General features: G+C 42.1%; 1 protein-coding gene across 2 annotated transcripts in view; it reads right to left on the reverse strand.

Moving 5' to 3' along the window:
* The window catches only part of LOC110983236 (integrator complex subunit 4-like), a 144,104-nt gene that overhangs the window by 79,393 nt on the left and 37,954 nt on the right, over positions 1 to 26,757 (reverse strand). For both annotated transcript variants that reach the window (XM_022242326.2, XM_087145891.1), the window contains 2 exons: positions 17,820 to 17,926; positions 3,424 to 3,597 (listed from right to left, as the gene is read on the reverse strand). In XM_022242326.2, coding sequence (XP_022098018.2) covers positions 3,424 to 3,597; positions 17,820 to 17,926 — 281 coding nt within the window. The remainder of the gene's footprint in view (positions 1 to 3,423; positions 3,598 to 17,819; positions 17,927 to 26,757) is intronic.

Here is a 26,757-nt window from a genome sequence, read left to right on the forward strand (position 1 = left end):
GATGTGAAGACAGCAGCAGAGTCGAGTGTGAATTCGGAAGCGGAGCCGGCTACAAATCCGGGTGAGGATCCGGAAGGAGATCAGCACGCAGCAGATCCGGGATGGGGCAGTCGCCAGGGGAGTGGAGATCAACTTAAAGCAGCAGGCTAAAGAGGGCAGCATCTCTGAGATAGCGGAGCGACGTCATCAAAACCGATGAAGAAATATCTTGCCTAGGTGTAGAGCAAGATTTTGTGCATTTTGACCCGCAGAAGACGATGAGTGTTTACTTTTCTTACGTGCGAGTGATCCGGCCATAGAACCCCAAGAAGAACCTAAAACCCGGGACATCAGCATCATGTCTTGAATGCAGGTCGTGATGGGTTGAAGTGGGCTGAGCCGCTGGGGAGCTTTGATGGAAGCACCTTGGTCGGATAGCCCTAGTTGATAGCCAGAAGCTGCAGTGATAAGTGGCGTTCGAAAACCACAGTGATGATGCAGTTCTGTAGCCCAAAATATGGTGGGTGAAGAACCCGCAGGTTGCCTGTCAGGTGGCGTCTCTGAATGGGCCGTCCCCAGAGACAACAGGACAGGTCGTGACAAATTGCCTGTCCGATAGCCTGGGACAATTTTCATTCGGGCAATTAAAATTCTAACTGGGTGTGCCCATTCGGGCAAGTCCAGAAAAGCTGACGTCTTTTCTGTCTTCACAAAACATCTTTTAATAACTTTTTCTCATGTTAAAAAGCTTGTTTTGTATGTTTTCCTGCTTGCATTTGCAATTTCTGGAAAGAAACTTCCGTTATTTTCACGAGTTCCCATTCACGTTTTGCTGACGCAGTGGTGAAAACACTTGCACACAGCTCAATGCAGTAAACGAAGCTGCTCTGGTTCCTGCCACACTGCATCCATGCAAAGGAACGCATGATGGAAATGTAGCAACCAGAACCAGTCTGTACTGTACGTTCTGGTCGATTTCTCTACATCGGCCATACATGCATGCAACCCTAAAGCCACAGGTCAAAAAAACATCAATGTTGCAAGAGGTTTCCTGTAAGTTCCTTAACAGAACTTGGTCTCTTATTTATGAATGTATTTTCTGTGTTCATGAGTTTAATTTGAGTTTGATTTGCTCGTACTTGAAGCGAGCATCTTTCAACAAATTTCCCGCAGCGGCACAAGGTTTTTCATCCACTTGTCTGGATTCCTCACACATGCTTACCACGTAATACATTGTTGGCCAGTTTGCTGCTGTGATTGCTTGTGTCACACTGTGTGAATTGCCCATAATTCTTGTGAATTGTCGACTGTAGAAATTTTTACATAGATTTAGACAGGTGTTCATCACTTTGGAAGCTGTCGTCCCCGTTCATGCCATTCACTCAGCACAAAAAATTGAGTCAAAAAACAAAAAAAATTCCAACCTACCAAACCTATTTTTGAGAGGCATGTAATTGTAACTGGAAGCACAACTATTTCGGGGGGGCCCTAATAAAAGACTGCATGCATGCAGTAGGCTAAGTTAAATAACCATGACAATTGTGGATTCCAAGAAATCTTGGGCTAGTGTTGATCCAATTCGGGCAAGTAAATTTATGGCATGGCCTGTCCGATCGGGCAAGCTCCAAAGAAAAAAATGTCATGGCCTGCAACAGGACGTCAGCCAGAGGCATTTTAGCATCTAAGTCCCGCCTGAGTGAACCGCTGTGGAGTTCGTCTGATAGCTGTAGTTCATGGCCTGTGGCGGTCGTTGTAGCTGGCCAGGAGGTGTGGGGCCGTCCCAGTGTGTAGACTGGTGAGCCACTACGATGAAAAGACATCTTCCACAGTAGGCACTGGTAGTAGGGAGACCACCAGAGGGCTTCAGAGAATGAGAACTGGGGGTGAATGTCAGAGCCACAGACCCAGCTTGCAGGGGAGTAAGTTTACTTGCCCAGAGACACATCTGTAAACGATAGGTGCTGAGAAAAGAAGGCAGAACATGCCAGCGGGACTGCAGTGCACTTTGAAGGGTCAAGGGGTAGTATATATAATCAAGTCTTTTAAGCGAATTGTAATAGGCGCACGGGAAATTTGCATATGTAGGCTGGTTAGGGGTATGTGAAAGCAGGATACTGTAGTAACTCATTGCTACCTCCACTCACATAAACAAGCTTGTTAACAAAATAATTTGGGGGGCAATATAAAAGTTTATTTGTACTTCGGGAAAAAAATTGGAAAACCAGGAGAAAATAAAAGTTCATTGGAACTTTGTAGTCTGTATATGAAACATACAATGTAGAATTATGAATCAGAATATTGGAAGCTTGATTAACTTTTACCTTTTGTGAATTTGAGGTATAAATATTTCTCCAATAAGACACTAAAGTTCGAGGCGAAAATTCAAGTACTCCACGTTAACCCTAAAAGAGCTGGTTGGCATGCATGTAAAGACACTCCTTTATCATTACAAATGTGAAGGTTGAACTCGATCAGAAGTAACGTGCTGTTGATACGGTCATTTAAAGGGGATGGGCCGTGCTGGGAAGATTTCTTGTAAAACATGCATGAACAAATGAAACAAACACATATATAACAAGAAAACACGTCTGCATAATTTCAAAATGTGTGGAAATTTGTTAAAAATTATAGTTTTCATGACCCTTCAACCCCTGAAAAAATGCACTGTGGCAATATCAGGAAAATTGTTAAAGAGGACAAATTTCCCCCCCCCGCCACTCTTTTAAGGTTGAGGTTCGTGCCACAATAAGGTACACATTCCTAAGGTGTAAGCAGCAAGTGAATGAGCATCGCTTTTAAACATCAGCTTTCACAAGTCCTCAAAATTACCAATTTTGGCAGCTGAGTGAGCATTCTGGCTGGGTGGGGCCATGCGGCTCTTCTTTTGTTTTAACAGTTTTGAAATAATAAACAACACAGATTACACAACGATAAAAAACACGAGAAGATGCATCACACAATCTTTGAGGAGTAAATAGTGCCTGCAGTACATTTACAAGTCTATTTGGCCCTTCTGGTCTGGTTTTCTTTATTTCCAACAAGTGAGTGCTTGCATGTGTGGTAAGCCAGCCGGGGCGGAAGCAAAGCTTCTGCAAAGTCACAGGGATTATTCAGTGTGGGAATCAATATAAAGGCTGTGCAACATGCTCCCAAAGTATTGGTACCGGTACACACATCTACACACCCATGTGTGTACCAATATGTCCATACCCAACCTGAACTGATTTGGGCAAAAAAATTCTAAACGGTGTCCGAACTGAACCCAAAGTGAACCTTGGCACATTAATACTAGCAGCACTGCTGATACTATTGTTGTACACTATTGAGCCAACATCACTGTTTCTAATTAATTACCATACCTGTATATGTGGGTACAGATGGCCCACATCACAAATTTTCTGCATGCAAACCTGACCTTACTCTATAAAATAATGAAGCACAAACCATCGCTTTTAAAGCACTTTGCCGAACTCGAGGGTCTTGATCATCTATGTAGGTGCATAGCAAACGTTGATATTTCTTCTCTTCCTTCTTACTTCCCACTCTTTCGATTGTACTTAAAGCTCCAATCAATGACAGGCACTCACAACGCACAGTATGATGAAGATCTGACAAGTGCTGTAATGAAAATATCAGTAAAAAGAGATCCACTAAATGAACAGCAATTCGACTATTTGTTATCATGCTCATGTAAATGTATACAACAAAGAAGAGAAGTAGACCTTTGATTTTGTCATAATGAGCAAACTGGACAAATAAAGGTCAGGGTTACAGCTATCAATTAAAGAAATCTGCACAAAAAAGAAATGGCTGCATATGCATTGATAAAACCATGGCTATTTTAACATTGACTGAAAAAACGAAAACTTCAGAATAAAGGCAACAATCACTTTAATATGAAGTTCTGTGTGCTTTCTTTAACCACACTGCATAATCGCATACAAACATACTGAAAAAATGTTTGACTTTATTACACTCCACAGATAGTCTTTAGGTCTGTTGAGCTTCATGCATATATACAGTCAAACCTGCGTTGCGGCCACCTTATTATAACGGCCACCTCTCTAAACTGGCCGCATCGGTTGGTCCCAGTTAGATTCTCAACTAAACATACTGTAATCACATCTTGCTTTTGTGGCCACTGTGTAACGCGGCCTGTGGCCAGCCCAGATCAAATCATCTGTGTCCAATTACATTGCAGTAAAACCTGTGTACTCCAGCCTATTGTTGTGAGATTTTCCCTGTTGTTTAGTTCCCAGACTGTCCACTCGTATTTTATACAAATGATAGCAAGCGCACAGACTAATAAATCGCTCGCTTCGCATATGCCAGCGTTATCGAATCATTTATTGTAAATCGTTGATCCAACATTGTCCACGTTGTAAGGCTGGCCCACATCATGAACAAAAGTCGAAAAGATCTTCCTTTGGAGGAAAGATGTATGCTATGAGGCAAGTACACTCGGGAAGAAGTTCCAGAAATGTAGCGCTTGAGTTGGGCGTAGGAAAAACACAAATTAATAACTTGGCATCTCAACCTTCACAGCTTCCAACGGATGGTTAGAATGTTTCAGAAAGCGCCATAATATTGTTGCGAGAGTAATGAGCGGTGAAAGCACGGATGTTGATATCACCATCACCAGTGACTGGAAATGCAGACATCTGCAAGGGCTATAAACCAGAGGATATCTGGAACACGGATGAGACCGGCCTATACTTCAAGGCACTACCTGACCATACCTTGACTCACAAAAATGAGGTCTGCCGAGGGGGGAATGGGCAAAGGAACGTCTAACCCTATCACTGTGTTGCAGTTTCTCTGGAGAAAAGGTGAGCATCTCTTTTTAATTTTTCTTTTTATTATTTAATTTCTTTTTCTTTTTTTATTTCCTTCTACTCTTGAAGCTCCCCCACCAATATTAATGGAATTACATGTATGAAAAAATTAATGGCCTAAAGCTTACTAAAGAAATACACATAAATTTAAACATGACAGGACAAGCCCATACTGATTGGCAAGTCTTACCAACCACGGTGTTTCAAAAACCTAGACGTCAACAAGCTACCGTTCACATGGAGATCAAACAAGTCAGCATGGATGACATCACCAACTTTTGAAGATTGGCTGAAAAGAATGAATAGCCAGATGAAGAAACAGAAAAGAAATATCCTCCTCTTCCTCGACAATGCCACCTGTCATCCTCCTGTCAAGCTGTCCAACGTCAAGTTACATTTTTTTCCACCGAATACTACTTCAAAGCTTCAGCCTCTAGACCAGGGCATCATCAAAGCTGTGAAAGCACGCTACCGCAAGAACCTCCTCAGCCATCTGATCGGCCACATGGATTCAGTGGAAACAGCAACTGACTTGAGCCCTAAGATCACTGTCGTGGATGCAGTGTACTGGATAGATGAGGCATGGAAAAAGATGTCATCAAAGACAATTCAGAAATGCTTTGTTGCCAGCAGCTTTGGTGACAAAAGGTGGCAAAAGTTTTCATTGAGCCTTTGCTTGATAATTAGTGAAACTTCTGACTAGACGGATGTGAAATGCATAAAGTGAAAGATTAATCTGTCCAGACATTTCATAGTAAGCAAGTGTTGGCTAATTTTACTTATCCACCTCTAACATTTAATGGTCAGAAGGAAAAGTTGAATTAATTTTTCAGTTAAGTTTGTTTTAGTGCTTGTTCATCAACATTTTAAATGTTTGTTTTATTGTACTTTATTGTTGCAGCCGTGAGGACAAGCAGAAAGAGGATCAGCAGGAAGATGGGCCAGCTACTGGCGGGCAGCAAGCTGATTAGGAATTAGAGATGTTGACAAGGCAAGTCAGCGAGCAGTTTGACAAGGATATAAATTGGCAAGAATTTCTCGCTATTGATGATAATGTCGCCAACCACAATACGGCAGAAGGAGACTGGGAGAGGCAACTGATCAGCAACTTTGTGGGTGCAAACAACTCATCTGCGGCCCCAGTTGATTTGGACGAAAGTGATGATGACACACCGCCAAACTTCATGCCATCTGAGAAGATCGGCCTTCAACAAATGCTTAAGAGTCTTGAGACTGTGAGAAATAATGCACTTCAAGAAGGAGACATTGACTGTTTGGATACATCTATGTCTGTTATGAGACTCAGGGATCATCCTGTCATGAAACATGCTAGGGCCAAACTTGACAGACAAACGGCAATAACTGAATCCTTTTCACCAAAGTAATGCATCTCATCTGTCCTGTGCAGTGCACGGCTTCCCTTTAATTCTTATGTTTTAACCCTGAGGAAGGGTTGGTTGGGTAAAAAGTATGGCAGGAAATTCTCTGAGAATTCTTAAAATTATCATTTTTCCTCATTTTTGCTGCTGGACATTCCAAAAACGATCTGATGAATATTTTTTTCCGATGTCAAAAAAGAGAACCACTGAAGTCAAAAGGGACATCAACATGTACATGTATACACACATTCCGGAACTTCAGCTTGCATGAATACTGTGTGAAAAATAGGCTGAGGTGATATCTGATAGTCTGTGAATGTATACAGTTTAATTTTTTTGGGGGGGGGGCAATGTGGAATGCATGTAGGGGTAAACAGAATGCAGATATGCATCAATTCTTGCCAGCATCCTTTGAGCTTTATGGATCTAGGTCTGAACTCTTGCTCGCATTTATTTATTAATTTATCTGTGGGAAAATGGGAAAATAATTCACATTCGCTGGCGAATTTCACATTTTGACTGCTACTTTTCCCCTAGCAAATTTGCATTGATATGGTTTGAAAATGGTGCAAAAAGGTGTGCAAAAATTGCAGAAATGGTGTCAAAAATGTGCGAAAATGGCGCAGTATGAAAAATGTGCGAAAATGGCGCAGTGCGAAAAATTTGTGAATGCCTTGCGAAAAATCTGTGTGCGAAAATAATACAAAAACTGTGTAAAAATAAAGTGAAAACTGTGCAAAAAAAATGCAAAAATGATGTGAAAAACATGTGAAAATGTCAGTGCGAAAACCTGCTTGTCTAGGCCAGATAGATTCTGGACGATGTAGACGTCAGAGGCATAGAGCAAACACACTCTCAACGGATGTGACATGTAGTTGTGTACTGGGCCCATGTGTGTATGGACCAAAATGGGCCACTACACACGCGTTGTGCGCAGGGATCATTTTTGTGTACAAACACGTGGTCGCTCGACTCCCTTAAGCACGATGCAGTAAACTGGTTTCTAGTCCTAGGGACTACACTAATTTTCCTTCATTTTTTGCACGAATGGATAGGGTTTGAGTTGCCTCACTCCTCATCCAAAACTCAGCGAAAAAAGTGAAATTTTCTAAAAAGTGATTCGCTAAAAATGGGCATTTTGTTCAAGTAGAATTTTTGAAGGAGCCAAACGAGAAACACGGGGCAAAAGTCTGGCGACTGATGAAAGGAGATCTTCCAAGCATTGTCAATGCACTTGACCTCACTTTCGAGAAGAAAAGTAAACTGGCCCACAAGGGTGCACTGCCCAATTCAAGGGAAATTCTTCGGCAGGCCGAGGCGCTCAAAAAGTACCCCTACAGTTTATTTGGAAAAGAGGAGATTGTGTGGCCCAAGAATTTGTGGGATTGCAAAAGAATGGCCCAAAAATTGTCCCAAGAGCCTGAAAAGGTGGAGGGATGTCATTTGAAAAATGGCCGCTGACAGACTTGGGAAGGTTCGCTTTTTGGAAGGTGAGTTTGTTTTGGGTGGATAATTAAAAATTTCATTGGTTAACCTACTAAAAATTGAAAATCAATTGAGAGCTGAATGACCCCAGAACACTTTGTTTTTGGTTTGAGAGGCCTGAAGGACTTCCGTTGCCCGCACCGGGGCTGCAAACGTGGTCGATTTTACATTGTCTTCAATGGGGCTTCAATTAATTCAGTGCACCCACAAAGATATGTTTATCAAACAGGGGGAGACTCTTGAGGGCAGAAGGGAACTTGAGGAACCAGGAAATTAATTTTTCTTAGAATCACTTTTTATGTATCTCTGTACTCTTCTTCCATGTATGACGACTGTTTGACATCTTTTTTGAGTTACGTGACCTGAACGGTGCACTTTTTCAAACATTAAAAATTGACAAAACATTTCTGGACAAGTGAGGGCACTTTTGCTTTGATGTAAATCCAGGAAGACATGGTCCAGGTTGCATGTTTTCATGTTATAATTGTGAATCCCAAAATTGCTATCTGGGAACATTTCTTTGAAAAGGATTATTGCCGTATACTTCCACAATTAATTGCCAAAGAAAATAAAATCTGCCATAGCAGTGGTTAATAAAATCTAGAAATTTTCTGTGCACAAATCAGTGCAACATTGAGATTCAGTGCCTTGGATGACATCATAGTTCAGCTCATTAAGATGCAAATTTCATTAGCATAAAAATTTTAAAAAGCATCAAAATAGGGGTTAAAATTGCAAAACAAAAATTTAAAATAAGGTTAATTGAAACCCAAAGATGCAATTTCAAGGGTTTTTAGTAAAATTTTATAAAAATATTTCCAATTCCTGGTTCCTTTAACTGACTTGTGGGGAATATTCATAGCCAGAATAGCCAATTCCCTACTGGAGGCCATAGCACAAAGAGACACTCTGGCAAACTGCTCGAGCCCTGTAAGTAAGGAATTGACGAGGCAGTGAAAGACCAAGGTTACAAACTCTGGAGAAATATCAGAGCCCCCCTCACAAGCCCGGTACAAAAACTCAGTGAGGAGGATGAGAAAGGAGAGATATGCAGCGAATGCCCAAGCAAGCAGCCACGTCAACATTTTTCAAAGCCAACTCTATTCGCCGGAGATTCCTATCTTAAAATATCTTAAGAAACTTGCCCCTGTTCGGAAAAATCTCATCTCCAGCCATGTCCGGAAACTCGGGCACCAAGAGATACTGATCATCATTGCCTGATGGAAACTAGAAAAAATGGCGTGGACGATAGTCAAAGTTCCACCGCTTGGCCTTCGCCAGTCTGTTTATGCAAGAACGGTCACGGGGAAACTCCGGAAAGAGGGGGGAAGATGAGGACTCTTCCCCAAAACTACTCTTGAATGAAGGGCACCCCCCGTCGTCAGCCAGTGACAGTCTAGGCAGCCCCAGAACTTGCATCATTTCTTGCTGTAAAAGATGTAAGCCAGACTCGGATGGTGAAAGATACATGTAGTTCACTGAAAATGGTTCGTCCAGAACCAGAAATAGACGAGGAAAGCTCATGGCCAGAGGCAAAACCCACCATACGGCTATTATTCATTGTGGGTTGAGAGGGCCCGTGTGGTGAAAGACACCTTGAGGCTCGGTCGGAGAATCGTCTGAACAGGCCAGGGGCAGACAATAGGGCTCCGAGTCCAGATGCGTAGTAGCCGGAGGAGGAGGCGGATATCGCTAGACAAGTTCTGAAATAGACTCAGACAGGGCACGTAGTGTATCTTTGGTCAAGGGAGAGTTAGAGCCTTTCGAAGCATGCTGTTTCTTCTTTAGATGTTTAGAAGAATGATGTGAGGAAGACGAAACCCCAGAAGATTTGCGCAGCTTCTTCCCTAAGGAATTACCTGAGTCAGACAGCTAGGAAGAAGGTTTGCCAGAAAGGGGGTCGGGTTTCGGGTCAAAAGGAAGCGGGTCAGAAATAGCAGGAGGCCAAAAACCCCGATGGCAAACCAGGCCTAAAGGCTCGGCGGCCCAAGGAGTAGGCGACGCCCCTACAGGATTTGACCCAGGTGCCATAACCCTGGGCAGACCGAGAGTGCTGATTTCTTGGTCACCGTACCCACACGAGAAGCCATTATCGAGGGTAGGTGAAAGGAAAATTCCTGAAAAGGCAGAAAACAAAACCGAAAAGAAACGCCTGATCCCTTCCTTTGTCGGGGGAAGCACTAGATTATTAACCCTAACCTTCCCTAACCACACAGAATTCAACACCAGTAAAGTGTGTGAGTTTGTGGCATTGGGTTTTGGTAGCTTACTATCTTGTGTTTAATTTTCTGTGAATGGGTACAGTGGCCCTCTTACTTTTCAGATCAGTAAAATATCCATGCACCACCCCAGTATTTGTTAAGTCTGAAACTTATTAGCCATTCCTTGCTCTATAGTGCATTAGCTCTGTAGTGCAAGGTCAGGTGATCAGTTAGAAACTCCAGACCACCAGTTTAACACATGGGGGGTAATTGACCTGAAAGGTCAGCAGTATTCTGCATTGTTTTTACATTGTAGCGTTTTCTGCACATTTACTCGAATTATTTGCATTTATTTCTTTTTGTGAATTTAGCATTCAGAATCTTCATTTTTAACTTTCATAACTTTTTCATTTCCTGTATATATCCTGTTTGCCATTTTGTAGACACATTACTCACTGCATTTTCCTTGTAAGAGTACACCCACACAGTGTCTTGTACAGTGTATATTGTTTCCGCCTATTTCACCTTATTAGCCCAGGGGCTGTGGCACACTTCAGCATGCTTCATTTAAGCTTGTACTATCATCCACCAAGGACTTTGTTTTAAGGTGAAATTATTCATTCACAGTCATTGTTCTAAGAATCCAGCTAAGACATGTGACGAAGACTTTCCATTCTTAAGTTTTGTGACTTTAACTACATCCTGTTTCTAACCGTATATAAGTCCTGCATCATCGTACAGCTCCTCAGTATCCAGTATTCAGTATGCAGTATTAGTCTGCTTTTCATTCTCCCATTCAGTCAACAGTCAGCTTACAATTCTCAACCTCAACCTTCTTGGTCATTCTTGCGAATAAAGTTGGTAACAACGCTGAATCAATACTGACTCTCATGATGACCCTATAACATGTACATGTACTGGGGTGGACTATACCATTTTGTACAGGGTTTTTTATTTGCCTGGGTGGAAATTACATCAGTTTATTACTGTATTATAGATTATGTAATGATAGAAAGCTTCCCATTGAAATGGTTAGTATGTCTTATGTAACATTATGTAATAATTACCATAACAAGGACAACTTTTACCATAAAGCTGGTGTTTTTGGTGGGTTCATTCTCAGTCACACCCAGACTATCAGTGTAGCCATGTCCTCAAGAGAACTCAGAAGTCTGCAGCACAGCCTGACAAGAGGGGAGTGTGACACTTTAATTCAAATGGCCAAAGAAAAAATACCAAGTCATATGGAGAAGGTTCATGGAGAAAATGAAGGGGGAAAGAAGACAGAGAAAAGGAGAAACAAGACTCAGCTCTGGTGGCGTGGCATCCTGCACTTTCTACTCGATGTTGCCAGGGTCAATGCGTGAATCTCATACCAACACCATCATCCAGCCATCGACCAGACAAGCAGCAACACTAACTCCGATGAAGGGGAGACATTGCAGAATGGTTGTCCAATGACCCACTCCAGGTTGACCCATGATGTTGCAGTTGGCCTGATTGATGGGTATGCCAGAGGTGGTATCCCTCGCCAAGCTACTGGCCATCATCGGGTTCCAGCCCACAACAGTGCAGGGCACTACTCGGCAAAGATGCCAGGAAAGAATGCCCTCTGGTGTAAGTGGTGCATAAAGCACAACATCCTGACGAAAGCTGGCCTACCCAAGTCTACCAAGTTTGTGAGGTCAATCTCTGAAGTTTCACCACGGCAGTGACAGTGAGGATGCCTCCTCCACCACTATCACTGAGTAGCAACTTGGTACCTGCTAGTCCTCCATCACCATGACAAGAAATGGAAAAAGAAAGAAAAAAGAAAGAGTAAAGAAAGAAGAGTAATCAAAGAGAAATAAAAAGCTTGGTTTTGGGGGTTTCCTATTCTCTGAAAATTAAAAAGGGGCTATTATGATGTTTCCTTTGAAACAGCATCTGTGGTTTTAACATTTGGTGTGTAGAAGTCTATACACACTCTCTGAACCCCACAAAAAGCTTGTACAGTATAGTGTGGCACATTGATTGATTGCCTTAGGTGAGAGTGTAGCCTCACCTTGTACCAACAGGGGAATCAGGGGTAGGCTACAAGCAGCTCACCATGAGCCCAGCAGTTGGGTCATTCATCTCATTATATTTGGGTGGGATAGATAGAGTTTATGCACAATGATATTGTGATTAGGTATAGTCGATCCATAGTCTTTGTAATGTGCAATGGGCCCACTGTACCCAATCAAATAAAATCACACAGGTAAAGACCTGTTGAAGTTTGTGTGGTTGGGTACTGTTGCAGCAAGAGTACTGTTGAAGTTTGTGGGATTGGGTACTGTGAGGTAAAGGTGTTTTTCCAAGGTGTTGAAGTTTGTGTGATTGGGGAAGGTTAGGTCCAGCAACCCTTGGGCAGTTAGGGTTACGGGCCAAATTAAGAAAAGCCATTTAGTACTCACCAATTTCTGTCGTTTGACATAAAAAGTTGTTAGTGGTTTTTGAAAATGCTCATTAGTTGACCAATATTCCAGCAAGCCAGTGTAGGGCCAAGTCAGACCACACTTCATGGAAATTGCTGTGCAATCACCGCGTTCGATATTTATAACTAAGGATGGTTGGCCCTAAAGATATTGTATACTGGAGGAGATCCTTTTTGAATTTGTTCATGAAAATTGGGTAATTTTGAATTCTGTCATTTAGAATTGTCGTTTGAATTTGCATATCGACGACTTTGTACCGAGCAGGTACATGTACATTCCAGAATGATATACAGCTCCATCTGCTTTGGGCAGAAACAAATGCTGATAATCACTTTTCATACATTATGTTGATATCTTTATACATTTTGCTGATATGAGTTGCTGTTCCGCGTCACCAGTTTCGGGTGGGAACAATCGCTGACAATGGCTGATTGCCATAGTACTGTTACAAATCGGTTGTAATATAATTGTATTTGTGCACATATTATCTACGCTGGGTGAGGCCTCCCAAGTTCATTTCAGTCTTCAGGTATTGTGTACTGGGGTAAGGCACAGACTTCTTTTGTCAATACATTTGCACAGTTTCTCGCATAGTTTCCATTGATAATCAGTCAGGCAGATCGCGTTGACTGTATAAAAGCCAGTAGCACTAGCTAAAGCCAACTGGCTTGGTCGGAGGAACTCATCGGCTTGGGGTATCTTTCCTACATTCGTGCAGATAGTCTCTGTAAATTTATTTACTTTTCCTCCCCCAAATTTCATTTGGCCTTGTTTCTTTTTTTGGTTGTGTGCACATTTGTGCCTATTGCCTCCAGCCCCTAGCACCACTTCATCAAATTTGTGCCCGCTTGTTTTTATGTTTAACTCTAACCTAGAGCAGTTATATCGGGCCACGCCCTTACGTTGTTTAAACACTACACAACCTTTTCCTACATGTACATACTTTCCTCCTTCTTTATAATTGTTAAAGCGGGGCTGATATTCTTCCGATGACTCGTTTCATTTCCACAGTTTATTTCTGTTTACATATAAATTTCAAAGTATGGTTACTTTTGTTCCAATGAACAAACCTGAAAAATCCAAAACTGGCCACTTTATTGGAAGCGATTTTGTCTCGAAACCAGAAACCAAAGGTCACAGCGGTTTGAGCGCTGTGTACGTGTGACGTCATTGTTTGGAGTCGTGTGCAGACTAGTTTAGTGTCCAGTGCGCGTGTCAGCTCAGTGATAAACACAGCACAACATACAGTACATGTACATGTACGTGTACATACATGCGCTGCTCAGCATGCGTTCGTATGATGGCGGAATCAGATAGCGACAACTCTTAGGAGACTTACAGCGTTGATTCTGAAGGATATTCTGATCAAAGTAGCTCACCATCATCAAACGATAGCGATATAAAAAAAATCCTATTAGCTTTCTTCGAGTACACATTAGGCTAGAGGACACTTTGCTATATAAATTCGAGCCCAATTTTCGTACATCGCCGATTCGAATTTTGGGTGAAATTTCATGACTTTAAAATAGTTCACCAAGGATTCAACTTGATGTGTGATGAAGTTAATTCTATCAGTATTTAACCAGCCAAATTCAGAGGTTTATAACAAAGAGGTTTGGTCACGCTATGCGGAGAAATTCAAACGATCGTTCAAGTGCGTTACAGCGTTACGTGGTACTCACCTCACAGGTCACAGCAAGACGACTGAATCTTTCTCACCCTATGCAAACCTTCCCAAAAATTGATAAAAAATCACAAGTGTTAGGCCTATGATATTAATGTACATGCTTATCCGGGCCTTTTCTCTTTTGGTGAAGGCTCCCCCTGACTGTCGTCCACGCAACGCATTAGCATTGGCAGTGGTACTAGGCGACGGACATGACGGACCCCCGGCCGATTTGGCTGGGTCACAGTGTGGTTCACGGCCGACCTCTGACGGCCCCGTTGTAGCGGCCGGTGATGTGGCAACCAACCCCGACAATGTTGGGGATTTGAGGGTTGGGACCGATCCTTCCTTGAGTTTGAATCGTCCTTCGAGACCGAGGGTTTTTTTTAGCTTGTAAGTCTTGTCCACGCAGTCTTCAGAGAAGTGTGCAGAACACACTTTTAAAATCCTCTGAAATCTTAAAATCGGACCTTGTGGTGTTAACAAACCTAATCCACTGTCTGCGAGTAGCTGGATTTCGGGGGAAAGACAGCCAGAAGACGTCTCGGTTTTTATCCGCGTTTCTTGTACAGCCACCAACAACACAAGACACAGGCATATTCAGGATTTCGAAATCAGAATGACACTTTAAACTAACATTTGACAGAAACAAGGTTTTGGAATGAAACAATCAACCGTATGACAGTACGAAGTTGCGAACTTTGCATGCAGTCCGGTCGTACCCGTACCCAGCTTGCTTGATACATGTTCACTTGGCAACGCCATGCTAGTGAAAGGACTCCAAACAATGACGTGTCCGGGGTCAATGAATACATTATGCTGTCACATTCGCGTTTTGTTTTAGCTTTGTTTTCAACGATGGAAGGGTCGGTTTTCGACGTTATTTTTCTCGGCGGAATATGCCACATCGAGGTGAAATCAAATTGTAATTTAGTCTGTATACCAGGAATCATTGGGAAATAGGGAGTTTTGATGGATTGGAGCAGCAAAGCAGCTGCACTTTAAGTATTAGTCTATAAAATATATATTGTCTGGAGGGCCCTCTGGAAATCCTGTTTTGCTGTGTGCTTTTTTGTGTGTGTGTTAAATTTGTCTTCATTTTAGTTTACTGGGTTTTTTTGGGTCAGTCGCTGCCCATTTGGGGCAACTACACATGCACAATCAGTTTTTCTGTGACATCACAGCCATGTGCATTTATTTGGGCCTACCAGCTTTGCCGTGCTGGCCTGTTCTACAATGTACGTTGAGTCGAGACTTTCACAAGCATTTATTCGCTTGATGTCTTTTTTTTAAGTGTGTGTACTAGAATGCCTTTTATGGAAAACATTTCAATGCTTGATCAAGAAATCGGCTTGTTTGTTGGTTCCATCTGGCTGAAACACAATGCCTGTGTTAATTTTAGCATTTTCCATGTGTTCAGGTATAAAGTGGCATCAGCATTTGGGACGATATCCTAGTGTTCCAGATCACTTGAAAAGGGGGCTTTTTGGTATCTTTTTCACGAAAGGTGGAAAGTTACTGCCCTTTCATTTGAGATTTTATGAATCATTTGTACTGCAATCTAACTCAGCCAGCAATCTTTGTGATCAAGACAGAAAATCCTCTGCGGCAGTGAATGGAACATATCTACCTGGTCAGTCAAACAAAGGAGTGCTTGGTGGTGGAATTGATATCCGCGGTCAGGTATCGTTGTGCTTTGAATGTATCAACTTGTTTTATTCCTTTTGCATTGTAATCGGATTTGTAAGCACGGGCCTCTTGATAAGCGATTGTACATGTAAGCCACAATTTTCAGGACATTATCCCACAACTTGCTTAAGACTGTGGTAAATGGAATGCAATGCCGCTGTGCAAGCATGTATTTGCAGCACTTCCCCTATTCCCATTCAAAAGGTCAGAGGACTGCGTGTGCGGTTTACGCAAAACACGTTTCTGCTGTCAGCCAACCCTGATCGGTAAGTGTATTGAGGATGTCCTGCACTTTAAATCAATAAGTGTGTATTGCGCTAACGTGTGTAATCAATGTATTGTGTGAACATTTATTCTGGCTTTAATTATATATACAAATATATAAAAAGTAAATACACTATGCCTAGAGGTAAGGGAAAACCTGGAGAAAGACCCAACTGGGGAAAGTCTAGGCAAAGCTCAAAGGGCAGTCAGCACACCTGCGCAAGACTGAAATGAAAATATGAAAACGGACTTCAAAGGATTAAAGGGAACAGTCTTACCATTAAGAGCGAGAATGACCTCGGGTAGAAAGAATAAAGGTTTGATTGAGAAATGAGACCAAAACAAAGCTTAGTGAAAAATATTGAAAATATATGAAAATATTGGAGCTTGACAAAAACACATTCGTAATAGTAATGGCAACAAGAAAAAGGGGAAAATCATGGCGGCTGCATCTGCGGCAGTGACGCAAGTAAGGGCGCACTGCCGGGTGATCGAGAATTTAGTGAATGGATTAATGGCCTCGGAAATAATGCATTATGTGTATTGGTAATCTGCGTAGGTTGCAGGCAGTAGATTTCCACCTTGATTTTTGTTTATTCGGACCCAAATTTGATAGGCTTCTTAGAATCACCAGGAGCAATTTGAAAACAAAATTTGAAGTTAATAAGCAATGTTATTCTCAAGTTATTGCACTGACAATATTTCCTTTAACCTTCCATTCTGAAATTCAATACATTTCTTAGGATCATCAATAGCACTCCAAACCGAATTGGGAGTTTGTACACAAAGCATTTCTCACGTTATTGCACTTACAAGCCCTCTATTGTTTTAGCCATTTTGACCTTGACCTTTGTTATTTGGACCCAAAGTCAACAGGCTTCTTAGGATCTCCAAGAGCAATCTACCGGTACAAACAAATTTCAAGTTCATAAGTAGAGTGATTCTCAAGTTATCACGCTGTTAAGAATATGCTTAACACAAACACACACCGTGTGTACAGTATTTGCTTGCAATTGGGGACCCCCTATTGTTCCTGTTTTGTTTGTACTTTAACTTTTTTAAAAGACCAACCATCTGTTTTGTACACAGTTGTTAATCGGGACTCTCTGTGAATCGGGGACCTTATTGTCCTCTATTGTTCAGGGTCCCAAAATGAATGCAAAAACAAACTCCCACCTGTACACCCAGGGAAGGAGAAGGCAGACACAGTGTGCCCCACCAACGAATATAATTATACATGTAGGTTAAAATACTGGCAATTCAATGCGATGCACCACCTGAAGGTTGCCATGGATAGGATTTTGCTGTGCATTGTGGGAAAATGGTCAACAAAAGTTCTGTGTGTAGGCTGTACTGTGCATGGAAATTGAATGAAAATTGGAAAAAATGAAAAATGGAAAGCCATCCATTTTTGGCTGACTATAAACTTGAAAATGACCTCTCCATAACCACCTCTTGGTGCGCATACTGTATTGTGAATCACCGATATTGACTGCTTCACCCCAATTCTTTCATTTTTCAAGTTCAAATGGCATCAACATCCGTAGGAATATATCCTCATCTCTTGATTCCACTAGAGTTGTGATCCTGTTTAGCTTTTCTTCTGTCAGCCAAGAACAAGTTTCCATTGCATTTCTTTTCAAAATTGTCAAATGGGTGTACAAAATTGCATGCAGTTTGATACCAGTTTAGGAATAGGCTCTAAAGGGCAGATCCCCATATCCATTAATTGTTCTACATGCTTTCCCTTGAGAACATTGGCATGTAAATACTTGAAAATACGTCAATTTTGAAGAAGAAATGATCCATTAGATCTGACTGAATAGGGACATGTACATGAAGACACATGTATAATAAAGACTAACCTGTTTTGCAGCTTCTACCATTTTGTCATGAATATCAGCATGGTCAAACAAAGATCGCCCAAGAGAAGTCAGACTTGATAATAACTGTACTTTCACTCTGTGGGACTCTGTAATAGACATACATTGACACATTTAATAATTGCAAAAAAGAGCACAAAGTTACTTTGGACCATGTCATAGCCAGTGGGGGAGGAGGAAATTCTTCCCCCCCTCCCGCGGAACTCAGCTGTCAAATGCCTGATGTCTTTTTTGGCATGCATGTGAAGACACTCCTTATCAGTACAAGTGTGAAGTTTTAACTCAATCTGACACACATTATGGTATTATTGTTATGGTCATTTGAATTAAAGGACCACAAATTGTGATGTTTACAAAAGGGTTGTATTCAGAATTTGTACAAAACATCCTATCCTCTACAATTCCACCCCCCCCCGATCATCCCTTATCTGCCATGTCTACTTTGACTCCACCCCTAATCCCATCTATCTCCAATCCCACATCCATCCATATACTACTCCACCTGTCCATCATCTTGTCCATCTCTTACTCTGCCCCCTCCCCATTATCCTTCACCTACTCTACCCCCTCCCCATTATCTTATCCATTTCCTACTCCACTCCATCCTCCATCATCCTATCCATCTCCTACTCTGCCCCCTCCCCAACATTCCCTTCACTTCTTACTCCACCCTTGCCTATCATCCCACTAATCCAGCCCAACCATTATGCCAACCTTATCTAGCATTTCATCCACTTTCTAAATACATGCACCTTGTCCCAATGATCCTCCTCCTACAGGTACCCCTCCCCAAACAAACATCCTAATCTGTCACTTGGAGTCCCCCCATCCCTTATATTTTCCCACATAATGTACATGTACGTTTGTATGTACACTGTCTATACATATACATGTACACTGTCTATACATATACGCGTACATTTAATACAGGAGTGCTCAGTACATAAGTACTGTATGCACTACAGGGTTAGTACACAATACAACTCAAAATATTAACCACTTCCAGCCGGGGGCTCTGGTACCGGAGACATAGGCCTTATATTCGTGGCCGGGGTCTCCGAAATTGGAACTTTACTAAAAAAAAAAAGTTGCTGGGCGTTTCTTAAAAAGTTTGGTGCTCTCAGTTAAAAGGTTAAGGCCATCATTGGAGGTAAATAAATTGTTCTGAGGCAATAATGGGTTGCTGGGGCCAGAGAATTGGGACTTTATTTTATAGCAGGGGTGACCAAATTCATAAAAACCCGTAATAAAATTACGAGCTGCTGAGAGCTGCCGGGCACTGCCAATCAATCCCCGTATTCTTTCAGAGCAGAGTGCTGACATTAGCTGGGGTAATCCGCGTATTGTTTGTGCAGAACGCTATTGTTTGCGCTGAAGACAAAGCGTGGGCTGTGCGGGATCATTATGCACCTGTGCCCCATGAATGACCCGCACTACTGGCCCTTGCCACATTGACTGACAGGGCTTGGCCCTCGCTGCTTGAGAATAAAATTGCTGTGCAGTGTGTTCATATTGGGTATCGTGTTATCAGAGCACAGAAAACATAGCTGAAGTTATATCCGGAGAGTCCAGTTCTCCCAGTGAAAGCGAGTTTTATCTCAGTTCAGACGAAGGTTCTTCGTCTTCTTCATCACCGCCGTCACCTGCTCAAATACGGTCAAGTACAGAAATTGACAGTGATGTACCCTTGGCGCTATATGCCAAGCGCAGGAGACAGTCCCGTACACAGACCGCCTCAAGTGAGGCAGCAGCAGTGCCGCACCGTTCCGGTGGACAGATGAAGACAGTACACCGCTGAAGTACGGCTTCACCGATAATGGTGGTGCCGTCGATCCCCGCCTGCATCGCAGCTCGACTTGCAGTGAAGCCTTTGAGCTGTTTTTTGACGACGTTTTCTACAACAAGAGACCAACCGGTATGCCGTGCAGAGGCCCGCTATAACATCGGCGCACATGTGATCATGGACTGATCTGAACACTAGAGAACTGAAAGCCTTTCTGGGCCTTTGCATAATGACGGGCATTGCGAAGCACCCCACCCTTCATAGCTTCTGGTCCACCAACCCACTACTGAAGACGAGCCTATTCCCGTCCGTCATGCCCCAAGATCGCTTCCTTGCCATCCTGCAGTCCCTGCACTTCAACGATAACACCGCCATGCCAGAGGACTGCACTGACCGCCTCTTCAAAGTGCGCCCAGTCGTCGACCATCTTGCTCAGAAGTTTGCCACTGTCTACGTTCCTCGACGGGACATTTCCGTCGACAACTCCCTGTTGAACTTCTACGGGCATCTCCGCTTCGCTACCTACAACCCCAGAAAGAGGGCCCGCTTCGGCATCAAGATGTACAAGTTGTGCCAGAGCACCTGGAGTGCCGCCGGGTACTGCTACAACTTCAAAATCTACACCGGCCAAAGTAAAGGAGACCTCCCAGCAACTACACAAGTGGTGATGGACCTGGTGAACGACCTAAGCGGCAAGGACTACAACCTCGCCCTCGACCGGGCCTTCAGCAGTCCCGATTTGTTTCGACGACTTCACAACCAGAAGTTCAACGTCGTCGGCACCATCATGGGGAACAGAAAAGGGATGCCGAAAGACCTGTAGTCCGTCAAGCTGAAGCGGGGCGAAACAGCGTTCCGGTTGGCCGACCTGGGCGTCAGCAGTTCTCTCCTGGCCATGGTGTGGCGAGACAAGCGCAACATCCGTATGCTCTCCACCATGCATACGGCAGAAACCGACCTGCGTCATCGAATACAACGCCCTGATGGGGGGCGTTGACAAGAGCTACCAACTAGCAGCAAATCATCGAGCTACTCGTAAGTCCCTCAAGTGGTACAAGAAGCTCTTCTTCTACCTGCTCGACTTGACGCTGGTGAACAGCTACACCGTGTACCTGGCCGTTGGTCACCGCCTCTCCTTCCTCGACGACAGCTTGGGCCTTGTCCGTGAGCTGCTGTTCAACGAGCCCTTGCCCGAGTACCGTCCTCAGCACGATACTCCACCAGTCACCAACTCCCCCTTTGTCGGCCGACACTTCCCAGTGGACTTTGAGAGGACCAGCTATGGTGACTTCAGCTACCGGCGGTGTGTCCTCTATGCTTCCCATGGTCAGCGAAAGAAGACACACTTCGAGTGCGACACGTACCACCAGCTTCAAGGAGTACCATACTGTCCACTAATTGACACTTTGAACATTTACTTTCATGGACATTTTCATGGACATTATATTTTGTGTTTTTCCTGACTTGATGCCCCACTTATCTGGTGTAAAACAATACGTCATTTACTGGTGGTTTTAGGAATGGTCATAGTTTCAACCTTTGAAAAAAATGACGAAAAAGACGCAGTTTTTGGAAAGTACTGCTTTGAGGATGTTGTATTTTCATCTCTTGAAAAAGTGGCACATTTCCTTGTAATGGTTTTACTAATTGGTCGTTTTCAACCTCTGAAAAAAAATGGCAAAAAAGACAAAGTTTCTGGAAAGTACTGCTTTGAGGATGTAGTATTTTCATCCTTTTCATTCCTTGCACCGGTGTTAAGAGTTTGCTCATTCTTGCCTTTTTTATGAGTTTTGCTTTTTATTTGATTAGAAAGAGTGGAAATTTATTTTACTACTTTTATGAGTTCAACTATTTCAATGAGAAAATAAAACACAAGAGAAATGATAAGAAGAAAATAAGAGAAAAAGAGGTTTTCTCCAAATATTTGTCTGTGTGTATTTCTATGTGTACTTGATTTTATTGGTTTCTAAGATTTTACTTGAAATTGTTGGGGAAATAAAGTTTGGGAAGGGAAATATCCATTTTGAACTAAAACTTACACTGTGGAAGGGAAAATGAACAAGTTGGGAGATAAAATATGAGAGTGGTTTGGGGGAGATACAAGTTTGGTAGATGGGAAAATACATAACAGAAAAACCCAATAGCTTCAAAAATAGCAAACGTTATATGCAGCAGCGCCGCAAAAAACCCACACTTTTAGACCCTATTTTTTACAGCATGATTCATTTGTCCGTCATTGCCCGCACTCATTGAATAGTTTACAAAGCCCAGTGCACATGGGCACAGCTTCCCATTCACTCACCGCATATTACACGCTAAGGTCGTAACCGTCAATCTCTCTGCATAGCAACACAGCAGTATAGCAACGCGCTAGGTCAAGGCCCGGAATAAACGAGCCCTTATGTAACACTACACAATGGGGGCTCTATACAGAGCGGGCAGCATGGCTGCAAAACTGAAGGGTCAATGGAAGTTGCTTGTGAGGGCTAAACTCACCACGGGACACTCATTTTATGGGGTTTAGGCATTCAGAAAAAAAGATATGAATTTTTGAAGATTTTTGAAAAATGAAAATATGAAAAAACGGCCCGGCAGCGCAAATAACAGTTAAAAAAAGCTCCCAGCAGCAAGTGGTTAACATTCTACTTTTATAATTTTTTTCATTAAATTCATAAGTTTCTACGTATTAATGCCATATAAGACTATTTACACACTGAGGGAATTCCAGGGGAAGCAAACAAACACTTAATGGCACATTTTAACAACTATGGACTTGCAAGGAAAAACTTTAACAATTGAGAACGGACGGACAGAGGGCCCTACGGCCCAACGGACAGACAGAAGAGGGAAATCAGTAGAGGCTTGCATTCGTTTCGCCAACAATTCAGTAGTAAATAACCCTGAAGCACTGAACACTTTTTATTATTTTATTTATTTAACCTCACAGGTACATGACAAGGTATGCACAATCACATACATGTATTGTCTAATTTTTTTTTAACTCAATTTTTCTTTCCTTTGGGAGTTTTCCAACTGAGCTCCTGTGCACATATGGCCAACACAGGAAGAAAGTACATTGAACAGGAACTTGTTGCATCGGCTCAGTGCGCCCCACATGCCCCACATGTGCATGAACCTGTTGATGCATGTGGTACATTCCCACCTATGGACCATCTTTGCTTTGTCACAGCACGCCTTCTCTTGTTCACACTCAATGCCGATTGGTAATACAAATACATAAAACTTTATGGAAGTAACAAATTGGTTTGAGTTAACTGAACTAGATGTGTGTCACAATAGTCATTGTTATACCACTGCAATAGTTAACAATAGTTTATTGGTCAAGAAGACATCATGTGATATGCCGCAAACATGCATGCACACGTACCTTGGATTAAACAAAAGTATGAGTGATGTACAGTCCGTACCCCACAAGCTACATCACCTTGATCTTTCTGACAATCAAAAATATCATTTCCACTGTTTTGATTATTGAATTCAAAACTTGCAAGCAATAAACCAGTTAAATGATTAAGTACGGGCCTATGTGCCTGTGAAATTAGGCCATGCATCAGGCAAAATATTGTGTGGGCCCGGTGTGGGTAAAGTGATGCATGGGCTAAGTGGCAAATGGGTGAAGAGGCAAATGGGCAAAGTGGTAAATGGGTGAAGTGACAAATGGGCAAAGTGACTGTGACTGCCACTTCTGTTTCATCCTTAGTTCAGGATTTTAAATGAGCCAATTTTGCTGTAATTTCACTGAAATAATGTCAGCAGATGTTGGTAAATCACATTGTTCTTTTGTATCCATGAAATCTATTACTAAATTAAATTAATTAATGTCTGTTGTGACAGGGTCGGTGGGTTTTGTACAAACACCATGGACCCCTACACAGCAGCCAACAATTGTATGGTGTTTCAGGGACAGGTACATGTTCCAACACACATCAGATACAGACGTACATGGAGACACACTGTGCATATACATATACATGTACATGTACTTTTAGTTTGGTTTCATTTTTTTGTGACCTAATAGCCAAAATATGTTACAGGATAAAAAGAGGCATCATTACTACTAACTTGCCTTTAGTAAGACGTGCAAAATATCCTCAGAATGTACATGTACCAAATACTGCATTAAGAGACAGAAACATACATGTTGTTCATGCACATTAACCCTAACCGCTAGGGTTGTATGTAAAATTGTGTTGAAATTGGAAGATTTGGGACTGTTACTGTTAACACAACAAAACAACACCGCAATAGTCTTAAAAAGTTACAAACAAGGGTTTAGAATAAAAAAAAATCCTGCTTAAAATATCAATACAAAGGGGGGATCAAGCTGTTTTTTAATCGGGCAGTTGCTGCAGGAATCTGTAACATTTTGTAGCTACATGTACATGCATTTCTTTGACATCTACATGTACTATGCTAACAAATCTGGGATGTGATAACAAGAACATATTTTTACTGAGGGCTTGAACAAATTTCATCTGACAGCTTAAATTCCTATCTACAATATGAGGTTTGGAATTATGGCCCAATATAATCTTGCAAGCTCTTTTTGGATAGATTTGATTTATTAGATTGTTTATAAGTAAGACGAGAATGCAACAAGCTGTCAGGTAGATCCAGAGGTGGACCACCCTGGTGAGGGTCCTTGAAGTCTTGGCACAGAGGACATGATTGTCTTGCCATGGGAACAGTCTCTTTGCAAGATATCACGCAAATAGCATGAGGTGAATGTTGAGGGTGTCTTCCAACATGCTGCCTTGTGTATGTCCTCCCTCGGAACACCCCGGAAGTACATGTATGCCCATGAGGTAGATACCGCACTGATTCATATTTCATACTTCTCTGATGAGGTTTTATCATCTGAGGAGGTCGGCTACACTAACAGCCTGTTCAATCGAGGGGGAACTAGGGTTGGCAAGGCCAGAACAGAGCAATGGGAAAAACATGGCAATGCTCTAGTTCGATCTTGGACAGCACTGCCAAAATCAGGGAAATTAGAGGAAAGGTGTAGGCAAGCATTCCTTCCCAGCTGATAGGGACAGCATCTGTCATCGGGCTTGTGGGTGAGGGAACCTGGTGCAGAACATTGGTAGTTGAGGATTCTCTGGCAAGACAAACAGGTTGGTATAACTTGTCAAGTAGCTTGTAGGTTGACCTTTTGGTCGATGCTCCCCTGTTCCTGCCTCTTCGCCCGGACATCAACTTCTAACCCGGATCTCATGTCCTGCATCTGGACCAGTCTCACCAACACCTAACCTATTTGGCATTATTCAAAGATTGTTCTAAGGGGCAGACATTTTGACTCATGGCGGGAAGACCAAGCTATGAATCCTCTTCCAATCGCAGCTAACCTTTTTTATACTTTTCAACTCTGGCCTACTGGTATCCACATTCAGAAACGACATGTACCATTTGGCCAAAGCGGCTATCCACCAAGGTTTGAACATCCCTGACAACCCGGCAATCCTTCACCTCCTCAGGGGAATGTTCCAGGAAACTCATCCCATCCTGGAACTTAAGGGATGTTCTGCAACTCCTGACTGGATCTGCATTTGAACCCGCAAAGTGGACCTTTTTCCGCTTAAAGGAGATGGGCCATGTTGGGTTAAATTGACTTTATATGATAGCTTTCAACCGTCTTATAAACAATAAGTTGGATTAACCCCTCTTTCATGTCATTAAATCAGCAAAACAGCAATTTCTGGAATGCTAATGGCCAGTGATTTGTTCAATTTAATACATTTCTCCCTCAGTGCTTTTACATGCAGTTGCTTGGAAATGTATAGTTCCATGAACTTTCCCTTTAATTTCTCCAGCTACGGTTTAGAGTCTGGCCTATTATGTGTCTGATCCATTCTGGCTTTAGGCATTTATTCCAGATCCTCATTGTTAGAGAGTTTCGTCTTCCTGGCCACTGAAGACAGAAAAATGTGAAATACGTATAGCTTTGCAAATTGAGGGGTTCTTATAAGGAGTTGGATTGCTTCCTGTGGGTTGGTTTAAGGTGGGAAAAGTTCCGGGAAATAAAGCTCCACTGAGTTGCGATAAAGCCATTAATGTTTGCTGTACATCACAATGACAGCTCAATGACCTTTTTTTTTCGACAGGACAAATATCAGTCCAAGATGAAAGTACCGGTGTATCTGGCTTCCCTTGAGAAAACATGTCTCGTTCGCTAAACTAGTGTTTACCCTTTTCCCTTTGCTCAAATACTGTGCTCCATCCCGGTCAAGTTTACAAAAAATAAAATTTTGTTTGTTTGTAATTTTTTGTAATGAATTCACTTTGTCAAAAATGTAACTGGCTTCGGCACTTCAATGCGATGACATCGTACAAACCATGTGGGATCGGAGAGAAAAATGTACGGGCACATGTTGCTGAATTGCGGGGACTATTCATGTCAACAGAGGGTGCTTGTTTGCCTGCGATCAGCAATATTTCTAGTGAAAGCATCAATCGAAATTTATCTTGTACATGTACGGGTGGAAGGGGCATTTCTGCAATTTACCATAATTTTACCTTGATAAGGGATATTTACTTTCTTGATATGTTAAAAATTTATGGCATTTTACCATGGGTATTAGAAGGTACATGTACTCTTCAAAATGTGTTATCATAAATATTTTTAAACAGATTTATTTTGTGCTATTTTAGTTGACTTTTTCCAATATTATGTTACCATTTCATCCAAGAATTGATAAATATCATACTCTACATTATTCGAAGGGGTACATCCAGGCAACATGCATGTAAAAAAGCAATATTTTATTTCACACAAAGTTTTACTTGCCTTGGCAGATATTTCATATTGAAACAAAATGTAAATCTTTTTTTATTTTATACTCATGTTAGCTTATCCATTAAAACTGCTATATCTCAGAAACAGAACACTAATTTCAAAATAAAGGTTTTTACACTTAAAACTTGATTTTCAGACTACAATGAAGAGGATTTTGTTGAAAATTGAAAAACACAAATCAGACCAAATGTCTGGGTTTTAAACCACTGTGGAATGAGTCTGATATGACGGCACACGCTAACGCTACTGCATTACGTACTGTACATGTCGACGCGTCGTTGTGCAACGTTAAACAGTCGCTGGATAAAGGACTCCGTCCT

This window comes from Acanthaster planci, linkage group LG14, assembly GCF_054643075.1.
Source record: "Acanthaster planci isolate LZ-2023a linkage group LG14, COTS_SCS, whole genome shotgun sequence".
Taxonomy (NCBI): Eukaryota; Metazoa; Echinodermata; class Asteroidea; order Valvatida; family Acanthasteridae; genus Acanthaster; species Acanthaster planci.